The 21,917-nt window shown below is 40.2% G+C and overlaps 1 protein-coding gene across 2 annotated transcripts in view; it reads right to left on the bottom strand.

The window, feature by feature from the left end:
• The window catches only part of NLK (nemo like kinase), a 64,011-nt gene that overhangs the window by 24,494 nt on the left and 17,600 nt on the right, over positions 1-21,917 (bottom strand). For both annotated transcript variants that reach the window (XM_026861410.1, XM_026861411.1), the window contains exons 2-3: positions 6,673-6,802; positions 5,040-5,095 (exon numbers count right to left, since the gene is read on the bottom strand). In XM_026861410.1, coding sequence (XP_026717211.1) covers positions 5,040-5,095; positions 6,673-6,802 — 186 coding nt within the window. The remainder of the gene's footprint in view (positions 1-5,039; positions 5,096-6,672; positions 6,803-21,917) is intronic.

Genomic DNA, 21,917 nt, shown 5'->3' on the forward strand with positions numbered 1-21,917 from the left:
ATGAGTGGAAAAAAAAAATGCAAAACATTGCAGGGGGGAGTGAATTAATCAATAATAGATCTGTGGATAAACTACCACCTACTATTGATAATCTATTCTACAAATAGCTTTTAAAACAGAATTTTTAAAAACTGCAACACCAAACGTCAAACACGCAGTGTGAGGAGTTCCTGGTCAAAGCCAACGCTTTAAAACCTTCTCTCACAGCGTCACTTCAGGCTGTTCAAAAACCAAGTCATAATCCTTCAATTAGGAATTAAGATAATTTACTGAGTACCTGTGAAAGGTTGAAAAATTAAAAAGACAAAGGGGAAAATTCCAGTCTATTTTTACTGAATCACTGCCAGTCAGGCACAAACTGCCAGCAGATTCCACCCGAAGGATCACTGCAAACAACACCTGATACTCAACTTCAAAGGCTCCCCGGTATTTTCCCATGTGTACACAATCTTCTTGACAGAAATAACTTCATATCAGTGCATGCTAGGGAAAACATTTTGAGTTCCAGGCAATATTATCTCAGTTAAATTTTGCAAATACGGGTATTACAACTTCACTGCTGAATAAAGCACAATTTTAACCCAAGGCAAAAGCCCCTGACGCGGCAGAGAGAACAGAGCCCTCCTGGCACCTGCTCCTTAGAGCAGACACCCAGGACTCTCACAGCTTACTGCTTTGGCAAGACCACCACCATGCCGTCGTTAACTGCAGAAAGCACCTTAAGCTGTTCTGTTCTCATGAATATCTAGTCAGAATCTAAGTCGCAATTCTTCCTGACCCAACAATATAAACTGTTGTGTTACCAGCTGCAAACCCGCAGCCTTCCCCGGGCTATACTGGTCCTCTTAATCCCTGAGGTCCCTGTTCAACTTGTTTGTGTGTTGGCCCAGAGGAACTTGCCACGGTGACATTTCAGAAGGGTGAAACTTAAAGCAGGAACCCCTTCCTGAGGATGCTGTCGAAGAGCAGGAAGCCCGCGCACACGCTGCTTGGTCCCCCACAGTGCTGTCATTGTCCCTTTTGCTGCCCGGAGGAACCAAATCCTACCTTGTCCCTGTTGACCCTCCTCCACCCTACGTATATGAGGGATTTACTCCTTAATCCATCAGCAAACAGTTCTTTCACCTCTTAATAAGATCAGTGGGAAGGAACTGCTGCACACCTTTGCTTTTACTAGCATTAAAGTATTTCCAACTCAGTATAACCAGGCGGACAAAACTGATGTCTTTTCAGCTGCTTCTAATACTCACTTCAATGGAAAAAGTTCTCAAAAAGTCACTATAGAAATCAGGATAGCTCTTAGAAGAGAATGTCTGTGTATCTCCAGTTGCAGAATTTAATATTACCATCAACTGCAGAAGATTTTGCAATTGGAAGAAAGAGAACTATAAATTACAGAATCATTTAGGTTGGAAAAGACCTTTAAGATCGGAGTCCAACATTAAACCTAATACTGCCAAATCACAACAGTCACCAATTAACAGGTATGTTAATTGTGATGAAGTGGGTTTTAGATGCTCTCGCAAAATCTGTGAGCCCCTGTTTACCTTTATAACCAACGTGCTTTAAAGCTACGTCAGTCCACGTAGGAGCGCAGGCACAGAGCGGGGATTACACTCCTGTTCCACCAAGGTGAATTTGATGACTGCTGGGATAAACCCTGAACTTCAGCTTAATGATGAACTTAATGATGAATACAAAAACCCCTAAAATTCACTAACAATCTCCTTTCCATTTATTTTCTCAAGACAGACACCCAGAATAATATATGCTCCGTTATCTATTCATTTTTGCACGAGGTGATATTAGCTAAAATATCAATACCCATATAAAATGTTAAATGCTCACAGAGATTTTTCAATCTGAAGCCTCATTATTCATTCAAATCATAGCTCAGAGAGTTTGCAAAGAATTTTACTTCTACAACAAAAACCTCACTAGATTAGAATTTCTTTATTCATCACCAGTTTCCTAAGAAATCTTAATTTATCGTCAAAATTTTAAGTCAGTTTTAGAATGAGTTCTGTCTACTAAGTATACTGTGCAATTCTTGCTAGTACCTGTGAGACACTGAATAATTGACACTGACTCTACCAGTTCATTTGCAACACATCACACATATAATTTCACTCATTCTTTTACTACTTTTTTTTTTTTCTTTTCCCAAAAAGAGCACTACAACTTGTTGGAAAGAATGAAGGAAATCAAGCAGTACAACTCAGTTCCAACTTTTATCCCTGATCCGTATACCTTTTTGCGACCATGGTATCTTTAGGAACTACACTAGTGGATCAACAAAACTGCATCTCCCAGATATGGAATATAGTTCCTGATCATCTTAAAACGAACCTCAAATAAGTTCTGGTTACACTACAGTAAGCAGAAGCACATGCAATTAAAAATGTGCATACAAATTGAAACACCGTTCCTTCTTCTAATGAATTTAAGGGTCACAAGTGCATTTATTGCAATTATTTCGAAAGGAAGGAGAAAGAAGACTACACAAAGCAAATAGTCTTCTATTACCAATATTAGAGTCAAGAAATTCGAATTAATTTAAAAAAAGAGAACAGCCTATAAAATACTAGTCATAATGACTCAAAATCAGTTAACCATGAAGGAAACTAACATTTCTGGTTTTATATTCAAAACTTGGCAGTAGCTAAGCTCATAAAAATAAGCTTATCCCATTTAAATATTCTTGATTATACAATTACACGGAAGGAGTAATCCTTAACCTAGATCTGATTTATAACTCATATGACTCGTTATAAAATGAGGGCACTGAACTAGTGCAAATAACCAAAATCCAGTTTTTGAAGGCTACTTGCATGATGTTCACATGAAAAAAGTATCGAAGCAAAATGTAAGAGCTTTACTCATACGTAAAAGCTCTAATGTAGTATAGGAATATTTTCAACCAATGAATCTGTTTACCAATCAGTAAATCATGCTGTACTTTGGTTAAAATCACCACGACTAAAACCCACCTACTTTCTTCACCAATCAACTGAAGGTATTATAAATAGATCAAACCATATTTCACAAAGGTCAGTTTCTCTAAAAATAAAGAAGGACAATTTTTCACCCATTAATTGTCCTGTAAAGTGGGTCATACAAAAAGCAGCTAAGGCCCATCCGTAATAAAAACCAACCTTCTGAAGCCTAACCAGACTAAGGTGGTGCCCTCAAACCTCAGAGCAGCTCCACTGAAGACAAACACCAACACAATAAAGCTACTGGGTAAGATAAGTGGAACACGTGACATGGACCTCTGTGAGACAATGCATTAATTTTTTTTTTTGAAACTGAACTATTACTGTGTAACCAGGTAACAGAAAAAGCTCTCGGGTCCCAATTATGGTTGTATAAAAACTATGTAATTTGAGGAGTGGGTTTATTCTCTAAATCTGAACACTTGATAACTGCTTCTGGATGTATATGCATACATTTTCCAATGAAAAATGATTGGCAGGTGTCTTACATAATTTTATAACAGACATTCCATTATGCCCTGCTTGATTTATAAGGAGATTTTGGTAACAATTTTGGGTTTGGAAGTCAGTTTTTATTTGCACCATTTGGTTGTGAATTATCAACATGAAAGACTGCAACCGAAGCTGTAAAAGGAGCAGCGGCCTAATGAGATGACACATAATTGAATACGCTACGATTCAAGTGTTCGCTTTAAACAAGTCAGCACCGAGTTTAATTTTCAGTGTTTGCTTTTGGGGTTTTCCACAGAAAACACAGAAGTCTATTAGCTGACCTCAGCTGTACGGCAGATCCCTGTACTGAAATGCTAATTTGATAATGGAAATGTCAATGTGTTAGGATTCTGACTATCTGCTCTCTAGAATATCACCTTTATTAAAGTCTACGAAGGATCTTTTGTTACTAAGACCGTGTTGTAAAAACATCCGAACTTCATCCGAACTGTTATGGGCAGGAGTCTTGTGCAGAGCTTTTTCCCTACGCACATAGGAAATAAAATATAAACAAATAATCTCATTCAGTGCCAATTGTCAAGTTCATTTTTTTATTAGCTAAAAAATTCTCAAAAGTTGAATCTTAGCATGTTACATTTTTAAAATAGGATAAAGAAGAGGACAATGGGATTAATCTAGGCAGACAATCTTTATTATGATTCCTGGTCTACAGCTAGTAAAGTACAGAGAACAGAATTACCCCTATTTAAAATAATTTTTTTCTTCTACATCTTACAGTATTTCTAGATACTTTCTGTACCATGAAAATCTGTACTTATTGCAGTAATGTCTAACAATTTTAAAACTAGAGTAAGTACTAAAATAACCAGCTCTGAGACACAGAACTTCTCTTCTAACTAGTCAGTCAGAGCCTACCCAGCTCAATGACTTTTCAGTATTTAAGAATGCAGAAGTTCCCAGCGCCAAAAATAGAAGGTAACCCAAACAAAGTTTGAAAAAGGAAAAAAGCAAAACAAAACATGACATTCTCATGTCAAGTTACATACTCAAATTCAATTTTCTAATAGTTACCCACAGACAGCATGTACCTTTGCATCAGTGACACGTTAAACAGCACACATATCTGCGTAAAATCTGTTTTCTTGATCAAGATAGAGGCTGAGCAAGGAAAGCCACAACCCAGCCAGTCTGCTGAAACATCTCTGAAAAGCCATGGTGTTAAAGCATGTGGCAGTATGGACACACCAGGAAGTATTTTAAGGTACTAATAACTGAGAGGAAGTTAATTACTGGAAACGTTTTGGGGGAATCACCATTAGTAGCAGCAGTATCTGTTGGTAAATAGCCCTGCACTGACTGGCTCTTACATATTCAAAGCTTCATGTTCAATCCTGCACCATTTCACCTCCAGCGTTACCGTTAACTGAGTTCTGGGTAGTGTAGGTTCACTTCTCGAAATACGACTGTTCAGATATAGGTTCAGGGTTTTTGTAGTTCTGTTTCACAGATTCCACCAACTACTTGCAGTTTCTAAGCTAATGAAAATTACACCTACCTCAATTAAGATGCTCTATTTTATATTTAGGATACATTTCTTCAAAATAGTCAATGTGTGGAGGCTGGAGTATGTCGAGGGCAGAGAGTACCTAGGAAACACCACACAAGATCAAGACCTGCCCCAGTCAAACAAAAACAAATCCCTTTGAAAAAGACAGTCAGACTGTACCTCCCTTACAGAGCCTAGCTTTACTCTATCCCCCACAGACAGACCAATACTCTAGCTCACCAGATATTTGAATTTAACAGCCCCCCGAGTCAGATATTCTGTACATTCTGGGTCTCCCTTTTTTTTTTTTTTTTTCTCTAATTCGAGCAAATTTTTCCAGCTGCTCAAGTACTGGCTTAAAAGCATAAATTTATCTACCCAATAAAAATTGGGTTTTTTCCAGGAATATATATATAACCATGAAATATTTCAAAGAAGTCATTCTAGCAAAGAAATGCAAAAGCAAAAGACAGTATACATTGTTCTGCCTTTCATCGTTACAAGTTCTGTGATATGCTGCTTCCACATGGAAATGACAAAACCCAAACTTAGTCACATTCTGAATCAGAAGCTCAGCTCTCTGTGAAAAGCAAAAAGAATTTACACCCTCTCACAGGAAAAAATACTCCTTTGGTGTAGTCTTTTAGATCCTGTCTCAGGAATATCGATGACATTTAGGTGAAGCACACAACTTCAGGGGTTACCAAGCTCAACCTGTCTGCTTACAGAGATGCTTTTATTTAATTTTATATTTCTCAATAAAATCTTCTCCATAACGAAGACCCTGGTGAGGGGCAGTTTAAGGTACCAGTTCAAAAGGAATCTGGTCCCAGAATCCATCTCCCAGGGACTGGTGACGGGGATGGCAAGACTCTGCAATCTGGTGGAAGCTTGCAAGGGAGTCACCTCCTTTGCGCCCCGCTAACACCACCACTACTCTGAACCCAGTGCTTAACCACCAATAAAACCCTTCCTGGAATACGGTACTCTCTGATAAAAAAGGTAAACTTTAAAACAGGAGGAAAAGCAATGAAATAAGATTCTGAAACAGATACCCGCTTCCTGATCCTGTTCCACTAGAAGACAGCACTCCCAGCACGCTCGTTATTGCTCATCGATGGGAGCGTTTCCACGGCTGCACTCGTGGAACAGCTGCTGCGAGTACTTTTTGATTCACTTCAGCTACAACCGCATGGGTCAGTTCAAATAATTTTTAAAATGTTTTAGCTTAACCCTAGCTGATTTTACCTGAAGCAGATTTGGGAGTGCTTGTACAACCACTCTGCTAGAAGAACTGGGAGAGCAATAAAGTCCAACAAAGGGGAGAGAAAGATGGAGTAAGAAATAGCTTGGAAGTGAAAGCATCTCCAGCTGGTACAGCTTTGTGCGGATTGACATTTATCTAAAGCCTAAAATAAGATTAGGTGGAAGTGTATTGCCTATTTGCAAACATTTTGGAAGGGAATTATGAATATCCTTAGATTCTTGATAATTTCATTTTTTATAGCGTTTGCAACAGTAATATCTGAGTTTCCAGGAAATCTGATAACCGTAAATTAGAGAGCTTTTAAAGCATTTTAGATATTATGTAACTTTAAAAAATACTTCTGTTATAGATAGCTCCATTTTACAATCAGGCTTTATCAAAGACTTCAAAATTATTTTGAATTTACTTACATTGTCATGCTTAAAAAAACACAACATCTTCAACTCCCGGAAGACCCTTTTACAAGAGACCAAATTTTGGAAGACGTTGGGCATCTTTTTGAGTGCAACTCTCTTTCCATCTCGTGGATCTGTTACTGACCTACAGAATAAAAGATTTAGAACATCACATACTACTGTTAGACAATTTTTCTAAATCAGAAAAGAATATTTTAGAGTTCTTATCATTCTCAACTTAGACGGTGAGTCAAAATAATGTGAAGACACTTCTAGGGAAAAAAGTATTAAACAAAAGGGCATTATGCACTGTACTGTAGAGTCTGTAGTAAGTATAGCGCATCATTCTTTGCTCAGAGTACACATACACATACCCAGTCGAGCTTGGCAGCTGCTAAGGGGCTGGACACGTGCACATCAGTGCATATACTGCCTGCCACTGGCACAGACTAGCTCAAAGTTAGATCAACACCTTGAGCCAACAAGCAAATAGGACGATCAAAATCTCCTTCACCTCCCAAACAAGACCTTATCAAGAGTAAAGCATTTTCTCAGTTACATGGTTTTGATTTTGATGGGTCTACAGCTTTCTTCTTCCTCTCCTAAGGGGCCAAAAATGTAATAATCCTGTTCTGACAGAACACTGGCAAGTGTAAGACGACTACTTGATCTATCCCTAAATCACTACATCTGGAGAAGCAACACACATGGTATCGAAGCTTCCACAAATGTAAACCAGGCATCAAACCCGCCTTTCTCCCATAGAGTTTATGGGATGCAAGTATAGTAGTTCCAAAATTATAAGGTGCTTTTCACATGGCAAGTATTTTAATTTAAAGTAATTAGATTCTGAAAATAGAATTTTATAATGAGAACCATAAAACTAGAGCAAGGAGATTATGGTGCCTCAATTCCCAATCATGGTTTTTAAGGTGAGGCTTCTCAAACCTCACTACAAAACAGGGTTTCTAGATCTTCAGCTGTTAGGAAACCTTAGTATTTTTTTTTCTACTTGTTTTTATTGAGATGTAACTTTCTGCTCAGTGTAATACCACAACCACAAAAGAACCTGCATCCAGCTATGTACTCTAACGACTACATTTGTCCTTAGAAGTTGCTGGCTCTTCCATCTATCGCGACTCTCCTACACACAAAGTGGAGGGCTTCTTCATTGTCTCGGGTATCTAAATAAAAAATTAGAATGACGTAACCAAATACCTGCCTTATGCCCGAGTACCATTTCTGATTTCAAAATACAAAACAATTCAGTCGATCAAAAAAGTTCAAAGCAGCCACAGCTGGTGGTGGTTGGAGTGGGAGGAGAACCATCCCAACACGCTCGGCTACAACCCCTGGCATGTCCCTGCACATTTGTGTTTTAAACAACGGGCAGAGGGGGACTCGGGAAGGTTGATACCAGACTATCTCTGTGGTGGGAAACACAGAGCTGAAAAGAATCTGAAAAAGTCTTCTAACTCACAATGTGTTTCCTGTTTTCTCCAGGACCTTTGCCTCCTGCCTCTAGCCTAAACTGGAAAGAAAGGGGATGAAATCTGGAAATGCCATGGGAAACTGACTAACGTAAGCTGTGCCGTAACTTTATTCACGGATGACAGTTAACCTCAGTGAGTCTATTTGCAAAACAAGGTACTATTCATCATGAGCAGGAGACGTTGCGGGCCGGCCCGCAGCTCGGGCATTACAGCAGAGGCAGGGTCTGAATGACACACAGCAGGGCCAGCACCAGGCAGCGGCTCACAAATTCATATAAATTTGATCCCAGCATGAGCTGAGAGCTCCCACTGCTCGCAAGGTCAAGCACCACTGATCAGCTAATTAGTGGTATTCTTCTCTCTTTATGAGACAGCATTTCTGGCCCCCGCCAAGTTTTAACCAAAAAAAAAAAAAAAAAAAAAAAAAAAAAAAGGCAAGCCACCAACCTTCTAACCTGTAAAAGAAAACTTAAAAGCTGCTGAAGCTGCTGATTCCTGGAAATTAAATAGATATATTTTTGCTACAAAAGCAAGCTGTGAAATCTTACTCATAAAAATCCTTACTGATTACACTGCAGATGATCCTGAGTTACTAATTTTTCCCTTTGGAGTTGTGACACTTGCTGGCCGCTGTGTACACAAACCAAAATGCTGCTGTCGGGAGGATATTCACAGCCGTGGAAGGAATTCCACTGGTGGATCACAACGGTGACACGCTTAAGTATCACACGGGTGCCCAACCTGAGAGCTGTGACAAATGGAGAGTTCCTCCCAAATGACAGCTCATACCCAGCCAGACCACAAGTACCCTCCTCAGCTCTGTTGTATTCAACCGTACAGAAACAACAGTTAAATAGCTATCTTGGCGACAAAAGCTACTTGATTTAAAACTGTCCAAATTTACATTATGCCATTTTATAGAATATTGAGAGCACACTCTGCAATTCTTCTTAAATAAGGTGAAGAAAATTAAATATATGGAGATTTATTTCATTATTTTTCCTTTAAAATGTATCTAAAAAAAAACGCAACGACAATAAAATCATTTTCTTTAGACAAAAACTGCTATTTTACACTTCAAACAATTTAATCCTCTAACATTACTCCAACTTAAGACAGAATAAAACAAAGCTTAAGAACAAGACAGCTTGTTTGAGAGAGTTCACATCTACTTCTACCATTTCTATTATCTGTAATAAATTAGTGCAGTAGACTTATAACCTTCTCTAAAGAAAGACTAAAAAAATCTTCACTGATCATGTCCAGGGGTTGAGCAACACAAAGAGCATAAACAACAGCAATTTGTCCGAAGGTTTACTTTGTCAAAGAAATTAGCTGCAGCTTCACAGACTTAATAGAGTTTTTGTTTGATTTTTACCTCAAATTATATAAGCTTAACAGAACCTGAGATGGACCGACCTAAACCAGTCAGAAGTCACAAACAACAACAGTTTTGAAGACAGACATGTAAACACGTAATGCAACCTTCCATGATTGATAAAAATCTGTCATCTGACACTTGGGCATCACCTTGACTTTGCAGCAAAAGGAAGACCATTTCCAGAGCGGCAGCGACAGGGAGCTGGGGGGTTGCTAAACACCCTCCCTCTTGCCCCAGGGGCTGTAAGCTCTACAGGCTTACAAGCTTTTTAAGCCCCTAGTTGTATATTTAGGCTGTATCTATAGCAATCAGCTTCTGAATTTGAGTACTATCACAGCAGAAAGACACCATTCCATAGTCACAGAAGAACGGAGTAACAATCCATGTTGTAAATGTTACAAATAACTCAAGATATCAGAATCAGCTTTAAAATTTTAGGTAGTTTTGACATATTAAAATTTCATAAACAGGTCAGACAGGTAATACCATCCATTTATCTACGTGAAACAGAGATAAGAAATTGAAAAAGTGCTTGAAAAACATGCAAGTAATCAGTCAATCAAAAAAGCATTATTAAAAATTTAAAAAGCAACTACAGTTTTGGGCTTAAGTACTAATAAGAACCAAACAAGACCATAATAAAAGCTGTTGTGGAAAATTCTACACTGCTGGATTGACAAAGCACATACTAGAGTCCTCTCTGCTCTTCAGGTGACTCCCTATTACTCATGCCCTACAGGCTCTTTGGACAAAATGCACCCGGATTTGAGAGCAGGGAGATCAAAGCGGGGCCACTACTGGGCAACCAGCAGGTTCTCAGCCGCGTGCAGGTCTCGCTGGGGCAGCAGCACCCACAAGACTGAGCTGAAGGCAGGTGACAGAGCTGTTTCTGAAATTCCACCTATAGCAGACAGGATGAAACTGATCTGCAGGAAGAGGAATAAACAAGTTTCCACTTGCTTGCTGGTCCATTCCTGATGGAGCAAGGGGGGATCATCCCTTTGGGACCCGAGGATTTGGAGACCGGTTCTCCTGCCCCGTAACAAACATCTCGGAGGTTGCATGTTTTAGTAGCAGCAACACAGCTTTGGGCACCTATGCTCGAGACCTTTTGGAGTTATTTTCAGTAGCCCCCTTTTAACCCTAATTCTGTTTAGAAACTTCCTATCGGCCTTTTTCCAAATCTTATAATATTATTCCGGCCATTGACAAAAAATATGCCACAATATCATTAGACGGGCCACAGTACGCACGGTTTCAAAGTTTGCATTGCGTCTTGTTAATGTTTTAAGGTAAAACTCAGAGTGGCATTTCTTATAATTATTCATGCGAAGACCAGTCATGCTTGTAGCTGGTAACAATATAACTCTAATGAATGTGAATGGAAGTGCAGTAATTTCACGCCATGTTGAGTTTGTTCTCTCTTAACTCAGGGTAGCAGCTGCTTTGGTTCAGCACAAACAGTACCAGAGAACAGAGATAAGTGCTGAAGCCTGTTACAGAGGAATGCTTTTATTTCTTTGTTGCTGAAAGGCTTGCTGGGCTGAGCTCTTCTGGTTCTGCAACACAGGGGTTATCCCATCTGTATTAGCTAATGAACCGCAGGCTGTGCCGGTAACGAAGAGCTCGGAGGGAGCTTCCGCCATCTCCAGTGAGAATGACCCTGTTGGAATCGTCTCTGCCCCCACGACCAGTTACTTGTCAAACTCAACTGCAGACAAATTACTGAAATATTAAGCATATTGTGCTTCTCATGCGTCCATTAAACAAACATCTGATTTACCATGCCAAATCGACTTACATAGTCCTATCCGACAACGTGAGATTTAAAGCAAAAAATGCCAGTATTTTCATTTTATTAGTCTAAAAGTCAAACTGTTAAAAACTATAACCTACACTCACATATACTCTTCAGATACCGCCATGCCTCCACACAAAATTACCAGAAGACCTCAAAAGGTGTCCTTTTCATTGAATTATAGATTAAAATAGTCACTCCCAATTCTAATAAAATATTAAAATAGAATAACAGAATTCAGTTTCAGAATAGTAACCCCAAAACATTTTCAGGCAAAGTCTGAAATTCAATACGTTATTTTAAAAGAGGCACTCCTCTCGCACTGTCTGAAACGATGGAAGTGTTAAAATAGAGAACAGCATTAAATAAAGTTACTTGTGCTCACTGATTTTCAGTTACACTGCCTCTGTAGTTGTGCCTGTGATGATTTTTAAAGTAAGCCCTAACAACTGTTTTAAGTAAGCAGTTTGACCTCATCACCCAAATCAAACAGCACCCACATGTTGAAACCACAGCCAAATGCACACGTCCTACTTCCAGTTGCCTATGAGCTGTGTTACCCGCAGCAGTGGAGGCAACACGGGTCAAGACTGTGAAGGTAATATATTCCAAGTTAAAAAAACTGAATCCGAGACACAAAGTAAGAGAAAGTAATCTCTGGAGTTCCACTAGACAAACGAAAAACAGAAAATCTGAAGTGGAGGTCACTGTAAAAAGATACATAAAACGGGATTTTTGAGGGGTTTGAATCACTCGCTTTCCTCAGCTGTACTGTTACAGAATGATGCTAGTCGCATACAAACAGGAGAACCCAACAGCCAGCTTTCACAAAAACTAGTTCAGATTGAAAATAAATTTTAGGATGTGAATATTGACCATCTACAGCTGGGCAACTTTGGATCTGCTCTACAGAAAGTCATGAGGTGGGTTTCCAGTTGCCTAAATTAAATTTCTTATAAATCAATGTTAGTTACACATGAACAGTAATACCAGCTGCAAAACTTTTTTTTTTTTTTTTCCTGTCGGTATTAAGCCTGTACTTTGTCTAACCTCCTTCCTAATTCCTTTATGAGAAAAAGAAGAACATTTAAAAATAATCATTATCTTCAAAAGATTATATGGATATGAAAGTAGCTGCTGAATGCCTAAAAATCCTTTCAACTCCTACCCTCAACGGACACCCATCTTTTTCTCTCCAACTGAAGGTATATGCCTAAAACTTTTGAGCAGTGATTCCCAAGCCTCTTCTGTTGCTGAGCCTCAAAACTGACAGCACTTTGTACCTCAAAACATCACGGCCCTTTAGGATCCAGAGTGACACTTACCTAGCAATGCTAAATCCTGCTAAGTCAAACGTAATCAGGCAACCGACACCAGCAAAAACCAGTGTCCTCTTCATTCTTACAATTCTCCCACGGATGTAGCTCTCACGCAGCCTCATTAATGAAAGATTTGATAAAATGGCTGGTCTTTAATCAAATAATACACAACTCTGATTTATACTGAGAGCTACCACAGATTTACTGATGTTCCTTTTTACAAGCTGTGGGACCCATTTTAAAAATCAAAAAGAGCTGAACGTTTTGCAGAACCAGTGGAGTTCATCACAGCTGTGTCAGCAAGGCCTGGTATGCCTGCTCTCTGTTTTTTCAAATGTTTCCATACAGTAAAAATTGGTTGATGTGAATAGTCTTTTCCCAGTGCTCCTGTTGTAGCCTCTGATAAAGGAACAAGTTAGATGGGGTTGCTGTGGCATACACGTTTAAGGCCGGTTTCTTTTTTCTTTCAAATAACCCACTTCTACAAACAAGTAATGATCACCCGCAATATCCAGCTTGAAAGCAATTCCTCTACTCTCTCCCCCATAGCTGTAACAATTTCACACTGCTCCTCACCTCCTTGCCTTAGCTTGTGAGTTTTATACCACTCACTAGCAATTTCACTTCAAGGGGCAGCACAAAACTAACAATCAAAGTTATGAAGATCAGAAATGTCAGGACTGCATTCCAAAGCAGAACGAAAAAGGGAGAGGAAGGAAAGAAAGAAAAAAGTCTCTCTGAGACGCTGGTATTTACAGCATCCAATACAGATGCTGAAAATGCTGCTTTGTGTTTGTGTACAGTACCTGCTTTGATACTAGTAAAATAATTATTTATAGCAATATGCTATCAGGTCACATATCCCCAAGAGAAACTAGAAAAGCATGAAAATCTCCTAGGAGCTAATTGAGAGAACAACTAGAAAGGCAGCTTTACTTACTGCTGTTCTCAGAAGAACACATTTCAATTCCCTCCTCTGCTTTGTTAGGATATTACACCCTAGGTGAATCTAGCAGTAAAGTGAACAGCAGGCAGGGAATCTATCCATCACTCAGCACAGAGTCAATGGGGCGCTCTTTCAAGCTACTACTGAAGTCTGCAAAGGTTTCACTTATTAAGCATCCACTGTAGCTGGGGATAAAGAGATAAGAGACCAAGATTTAAACCAAAAATAACTTAGCAAAAAATTATATATAGGTATGGGGCAAAAAATAAGTTAATAAATACAACTTGGAGGGGGGAAAACATCAAGGAATATCTAGTTTGGCTTTAATCACGCCTTGAAGAATTATACGAGTTCAGATATGTTTCTGTGAGAACACCCAACCCTCACGGATTCTTTATTATACTCTAAAAGCCACGGCAAAAAGCTACTTTTAATACTATTAAACCAAGTCGAACGTTTTGCTTTCGCAGCAATTACAAGCCTCGCAGTACAATTAACTTGTGCTCACAGCAGCGGTTTGGTCCCTGTCAGAGGAGCGGTGCCTGGCTACGTGTTCGTTAATACAACCTGGGTCGCGACCTTCTCCTTTCGCTTGTGCCTGTTAACAGCAGCCAGTTGTCTCCCCCTGTCACTCACACTTCACCTACACAGTAACGGTGGAACACTGAGTTGTAAAAGCTATCGAATAATACATTTTGCAAAATTCAAAAATAAAACGTGTTGGAAGATGCTCTCCCTGTTACCTTATGCAAGTTTTTAGTACTGAAGAGGAACGTGAGAAAGCGAAGAAAACATTTATAAAATTTCCACTTAAACTAACTGACTTCACTTAAAAAAATTTGTTGTAGCAGTATCACCTACTGGTACAGGTAACACCAAGACTACTATAGCCAAAATATTACAGAAGGTTATTTCTCTGTTCTTGATTTCTAAGTTTATTCAAAAACATGCTGTTATTCTGAACAGTTTGTTTCCTCTGTAACATCAGTTTGGTCAGGCCTTCCTTTTTATAAATATGAGGTAAATGGTACTCCTCTAGTTTAAAAAAAAAAAAGGGAAAAGAAATATAAACATGAAAGTAAAGACATTAAGATATAGCTAAACAAGACAATTTGTCTTATCTCAGACTTTGATTCTTGTTAAAAAAAAATCATTCACCTATATTTGAATGTTTAACATGAGACTGAAACATTCCTCTTGAAATATTGCCCATTTTTTTCAGACACCAAAATTTTGCAAAATCCTTCATCAAATCCTCAATCCAGTTGAAAGCTGAAGTTTCTACGCCTAGCCCAACTGTATTCCGTGTGTTCTGGACCAAGGGCTGCGAGGCACCTATGGTCCATCCCGTTGAATTCTTCCGCCCCTCGTCCTGCCGTCACTAATAAATCCCAACCCAGCCATTGTACAACAACTCTGTTGTTTGTCTTGCTTTACCATTTCTGTAGGAGACAGTCAGATCCACCAGAACCCTTAAACCTTTCTCTAGAGCCGTACTTCAGCGCTGTCACAGCTGACTCTGCCGGTAATATTTTTCACCAGAAAACCAGCAGTTGCGTTTGGCCAGAGCAAACCCGCGTGAAGCAGCGGAGCAGCTCCCAGGCCCCCGAGCCCTGGCCGTGCCTCCAGACCACCACAGCCGCAGCACCGCTGTCCCAAGTGAAAGCCTTCTGTCCTTCCAACAGGCAAGTTACACAAGGACGTACTTGCCCGAGTGACTTACCAGCGGCGTGGTTTCCCGCGCAGGCGCGGGACGGAGCGGAAACGGGGACAGCGTCTCCTGAGCTGCAGCCGAGGGCCCTGTGCAGAAGGGCCATCCTTCCATCCGTCAGAAAACCTCCGTTTTGCTGACTATACATAATACATCTATTTAAGAAATACATAAAAAGTCTAAAAAGAGTCTGACGTAAAACATCTGAAGGAAAAAAGATACTTCTATTTACACTGCAGTCTAATCACCCCAGAAATAATAAAATTTTAAAGACTCATAGAACTACAGAAAGGATTAATGATACATCCCAGACCTCTAGTTAAAATGTTTTCAGAGACGGTTCTTATCTCACAGAATCCTTGCAGGCATTTCAAATACGCATTATAAGACTTCAGCGACTCTCTACCATGTTGATGGCAAATTATCAAGGTGGGGACTATGCCAACAGTAACTTTTTCTCTCTCTGAATCCAGGTCAACGCATACACATTGTTCTGTAGTATCAACTGGTAGAAAAACAAGTTTGTGACTGCTCCATGGCAATTATTACACAGAAACAAGATAATGAAGGAATGTTCTCAGGGGCGGTGTGGGAAACTACTGATGGAGTTTGTTCTGAGAGGGAAGTGAACCTTCCCTTATGTTTATAGAAAATACCTATAAATTTACATCAGGACTTATCAGAAGGGGCAACTTAATAGGATTACTTTCCAAGTTTTTCTTATTAGTCAACAAACTTTTTTTCTCAGCTATTTGACTCTTAATCTTGCAGACTTTTTCCAGAAAGCCTTACTCTTAAGATGTATAACAAACTTGGTCCCAGAAGCATTTCAGCTGCTCACCCAAGCCTATTTGATATACCACTTCTGAACAAATACTGCAGCTCACACCCAAGGGCATGTGATACCCAATATACCACTTCTGCAGTCCACGGTATTGCAATCAATCACATCGTGGCATATCTCAAAACATATTTGAGCATGGGATGACGTAAAAAATCCTTTAGAAAAAGTTCATAGAACCGAAAGATTCCCAAGACTGAAGTGAAAGGGCAGAGAGAGGGTGTGCAGTTACCAAATCACTTATCTGGGAGATGTCTGACCGGGTACACCAAGCTTACACCCAGGAACAGGCCGTCGGATCCAGTGTATCTGTTCTCTGTGGAATTATTGACAGGCAACGAGCCATACCGAAACAGGACAAAAACTGAACAACATTTAATGGACTGCTAGGTAGCAGAGAGGAGAGGTGAGTATGCACGTTACGTGTGAAATCGTTAAGAAAATAAAACAGCACAGTATGCACATTTAATACTAGATTTCTTAAGAAATCTTTATTCTTCTATTTCTGAAAAATAAAAAAGGAAATTTATACCCAGAGTTTTTAAGCAAAGTAGCTGCTTCAACAATTCTACTATTATAAACACTGAAATACAAGTGAGACGGGACAAAAGCAATGTTCTAGATTCTCCAGTGACCTGGCCGAATAAACAAAATTATTTTCTCCAACCACAGACTGAAGAGCTCCTCTTCCAGAACGGTTCCTGACCGCCAGCCGTGGTGCTCACCAACACATAACATTTTAAAGCTCTGTGACAATTCCTAATGGTAGTTCAGTTATTCAAACGCTAAAGAATATTGTCTCACTTCAGCAGCCTGGAAGCCGGGGTTCCAATCTAAGGCCCTAAGCGTGGCACGCTTCACCTGGCTAACGGCTGTTGCTGGGCTCCCTGAGCCGGCTCACCGTGCGGCCGTGCAAACAGCTGTGCTGGCACAGCGAAGCAGAAAGCAGGAAAATAAGTAGCTGAGACAAAGGGGAAGACAGACAGACTGCTTTTCCGGTAACAATGACAGCTTAAGCGTATGTCAAACATGATCTGAGTCAGTCACACTGGCTCTGTCTAGTCAGTAAGGAGAGGGAGAGGTGGGATTAATCTCTTTTAGAGGGCTCTTAGATAACACATGAACTGTTGCGCTAGAAATGCCTCACGTTACCAGTAAACAGCCGAGAACCAGTTTAAAACGAAGCCTTGCTTGTAAGTAACAAAAGCTTGCTGTTTGAGGACCCTAATTTTTTAATTTTACATGAGCCTTTGCTCTCTCTGCCTGCCAAGTCTGAATTGAGAGTCAGTGCTCTGTGTTACAAACCACATCAAACCCTGTCCTATTAGCGGAGTGACTTAGGCTTCCCTTGCAGTGAGAAACAGGAGACGTGGCTAATTGCGCGGTATCATTAGAAGGGAGTTAGGTTTTGGTTTTGTTGGATTTTTCACAACAAGAGAATTTCAGCGTACACGCTCACGCAATTAGCATGGTATTATAATGTGTTTTACCCTCCGGCTGTACACACATTGTTTAAGAGATGCAAAAGCTGATACAATCTCACTTAAAGGAGATACTCGTAATAATTTTAGTTATAATTTTTAAAGGAAAAGCCACACACAGATAAGTTATGAGAAGGAGAAAAACACTACAGCGGTGCAGCACCCAGTCTTCTTCACTTCACTGCGGTGCTGAGAGCTCTCTGAGGGCTCTTTTAAACTTAAAGCATGAGGCCCCTCACCACCAAGGAAGAATTAACAAATGGAAATCAAGAGGTCAGACAGCCATAGCATCACTGACACTGAGGAAAAGCAGGAGTTCGAGAAAGACACCGAATCCGAGGATGATACCCACTGCAGTGAGGAGAGGCACTGACAAAAGGTGGATCCTGCCCTCATGCCAGAGACACAAGTCAGGGATAAATTACACGATTTCTTATTGTCCTACCTGCAAGCTGTGTCAAATATGTGCTTACTCTAAGTAGCTCATCAGGACCCCCGAGACAGACACATGGAGCACAAGCACTGGCACTTGTGAAGTGTGACCACGTATTTTCACCAGCAGTTCACGGACTTAAAAAGTTTCCACAAAATCTGTTTATGATCCTGCTGCAAATCATCGCCTACAAAGAGCCCCCGTAGCTGGAGCACAGAAGATTAACCCACTTTAACAGAATCTGAAAGAACGAGTAAAAGTTGGTACTGAGAGCAGAATTTTTAGCACGCAAGCATAGGAAAATAAGAAAAAGGTTTTGTTGTTAAAAGACATTATCAAAAAGAACAGCTGTTATTTTTTTCAGATATTTAAGATATGGGTGTGCTGTTAATGATTTTCAGGTCACTACTGCTCTGCAGCAGTCTCCAGCTGGTGACACTTCAAAGATGTTAAAATGAAATAATAACAGTGGGTAAAAAAAAAAAAAAATCTTTATTTTGAGAGATATGATATGAAAGCAAACTGAGAAAGATAGCTGAGGAGATACTACTGAGCAAAACTTTGATTTCGCTTAGATTTCGCTTTGAGACACAGCCATCCAAGAGCAGTCAGGGTACAAGTAATAAGGAACTATGTGGAGAGTGGAATGACAGGGGTAAGAGCTCAGCAGATCCCCTGGAGGATGTACCAGCGTCGCTACCTCTCTCCGATGGACGCTCTACTCCTACAAAACCACCTCTGCGACGTCAGGAAGCACCTCACTTTACTGTCCTTTGGCACATTCTGCCCCTACAGCTCAGTCAAAGGGATTTAAACACTTTATGATACAAAACCTTTTTGTCCCCAAAAAACACGGGCAGAGTGACATGACAAATCTAACAGCCACCTCTGTGGGGTTTTTGGGTTGGTTTATTTGTTTGGGTTTTTTGATGGTTTGTTTCTTTTTTTTTTTTCCTCCTCTGATCTTAAGTGGTGCTGTAAAGACCCACACAAAATTGAGGCCAGACTGTGCTCCACATTTACAAACAAAATAAGCTGTAGTTTATTTATCTTGAAGGGTCTGGTCTAATTTAAAACAAGTCAGAGTAAAAAGCAGAGAAGCAGCAAAAGGATGTTTACTCTATAGGGAGGTATTTCCTATTTATTCATTTATTTACTAGTTATTCATTTAAGGTCAATGTTCACTGTATTAATTAAAATTTGGGAGTATGTCTGGCTAGTTATACCACTTTTAAGCAGTACAATATGTTACTGGAGGTGTTGAAAATGTCTGAGTTAGCTTTCAGCTAACAAAATGAAAACATTAATAGATTAGAGCAGCAAAGGCAAGATCTGCAGCGTACAGGAGAGAAGAAAAATATTTTGGAAGCTGTTATTTGCTCAAGCTACTCAAGCAAAACAAAACGCATCGCGATTGATTTATGAGTGGCGATAGCACTTTTCAAGAAAAATCTATTTCCAGTTTCCTTTTTGAGTAAATAAGAGTCCTGACGTTTTAATAAATTCCTCCTCTTCCTCAGCTCACCTCTTACCTGCTCCTTACCTACAGCTAAGCCTGACCCACGCGTGGAGTGCCCTGAAGTGACAGTAAAACTGAAGTGACCCGTTCTAACAGAGGAAGCGTGAGCTGTGTCTCGGTACAGATCAGGTAAAACAAAAGCCAGCCAAAGCTCCAGAAAAATTCATACCACACTAAGAACACCACCAGACTGTGGCTGTGGATGTAACGGAGCACGGTCAGCCCGTGGACTGTGGCCATGCTCCGCTTCTCTCCTGAAACCACTGCCACGGGCAGCTGGAGGCGAGATGCTCCAGTTCGAGGGCAGACCCCGCGCCAGGGCCAGGCAGCACGACACAGGGCGGTCAGCATTTGAGATTCAACTAGTTCCTGTCAAGGAGTCTTCCCTGACAGCATCTGCTGAGTTTTATGTAAACGGCAGAAGGATAAAAGAGGTCATTTACCTGTTTCGAGGATATTTTTGCCCACGTCACAAGGCAATACAGATCTGTGTGCTCAATCTGTCGGGCTGAGTGGGAACTCCCATGACTTTCAGCACCCCTGGGGGCAGAGGGGGAGGCACCGACAATTTTCCATCTAGATGTCCCCACTGCCACAAGTTTTGTCACCCACCCAAAGCGCCGAGCGTCCGCCAGCTGGCGCCGAGGCCAAGAGCAGCGCTCCACCCAGCAGCGACACGCTCCGACCCTTCTGCCCGCCGGTGGAGGTCAGCTCCAGGAGTTCTGCATCGGCGTTATGCACACGGCAGGTCACTTGACGTTAGACAGGCAAGAAGTCATTTACAGACTGATAAGAGTTGGGTGAATTTGATCACAGCCAAGTAAAATAGTCCTACATTTTTAGACACCTGGAATCTACAAAAATATATTCTACCAGCTAAATATTTTCTTAAATATTTAGGCAAGTAAAGGAGGTTTTACATCTGGAATTTGTGTCTGAACAACAGTTGTGTGTATTTTAAAGACACCGAACAGAAAATAAGTTCCTTAGTAAAATTTTCAAAATAGACAATTTAATTAACTTACTACCAATGTGCATTCTCCACAGACTACTGTAAGGTAATCAAAAATTACTCAGAGGCACGCCACCAAACCTGTACTATAAGTTACTCCAACTAGCTAAGTCTTTCCGCCAACCCCCCTGACAGGGGGTCCTGTCACCGGTACAGGATCCACTCAGGGAAAGACAAGACTGAGGACGAGCTAACCGACTTCACGCGTAATTTCAGATGAGCCTGAAGAAAACCTCTAGATTTAACTTTCACTAAAAGGTATTTTATGTGAAAGGGTTAAGCAAGTTGTTCTTCCTACCACACTTCAAAGGTATGCTTTATTCACTTCTTGCTCAGCTGCCAAATGCAGACCTCTCCAGAGCTCCTTTTTCAACCATAGATGTCCTAAAAAGCCTTTTAATGTTGCGTTCTAATCACACCCTCAAGCATGTGCGCCATTATCACTTATTCTTTAAAAATCAGAGCTAAAAGCAAAACTGATTACGGCAAGAAATCTGTCTCCTTGAACAAAAATTGATTCAGAGTATCTTACTTAAAAGAAAGGATAGAAAATTAAAGGGATACTGTTATGGTTAATATCTTTAAAAATGTTTAATTTGTCCTCCTTCATGGAAGCTTAAAATTGAAACTGCTTTCCAAATCAAATTTATTTCCCCATTTACACAAAATTTTCTGGCTATGCTTGAGACCTTTTTATTTACTTCTCAACTGCCTATACGAGCCACAGCTAGAATAAGTCATTACACTATACAGGACATCTATTTGAATATATTTTTTTTAATTCCATAAAAGCAAATATTTAATTATTTATTTTTCAGTCAATGACATAGCTCTGTAAGGTCTGTGTGATTCATAAATAAATGGCATGCCCAATAAACATATAAATCTTCAAGCATTTCTGTACTTCTTTGTTCTTTATTTTTACAGCGTACGCCACAATTACACGAACTACTACATTCCTGGCCCAATTCACTGACCTTATTCCCACTCCCACTAGCCAACCAAGGAAAACCCAGATGAGAAGCCTTCTTCTCCATGTCCAGCGAGCCTCCAGGCTTTGGCACAGTTCCTAGAATATTTTTGCACCTCGTAGCAAAGTAGGTTAATAAAGTCTCTGGTCATATCCTCCAGAGAGCTACCTAGTTTCCCGCAATAATCATCCTCCCAACATCTTAAATTTCACCGGCAGCTTTCCCTCACACCCCTCATCCTTCCTACCAGCCCCTCCCCGAGGTGGGGGACAGGGACAAAACAACCAAAAATAGCGGCTGAACTCCTTTTTGCTTCATTCCCCCAATGAAGCTACACCATAACCACTGTGCACCA

The sequence above is a fragment of the Athene cunicularia genome, assembly GCF_003259725.1.
Source record: "Athene cunicularia isolate RWA chromosome 19 unlocalized genomic scaffold, athCun1 chr19_part1, whole genome shotgun sequence".
Lineage (NCBI taxonomy): Eukaryota > Metazoa > Chordata > Aves > Strigiformes > Strigidae > Athene > Athene cunicularia.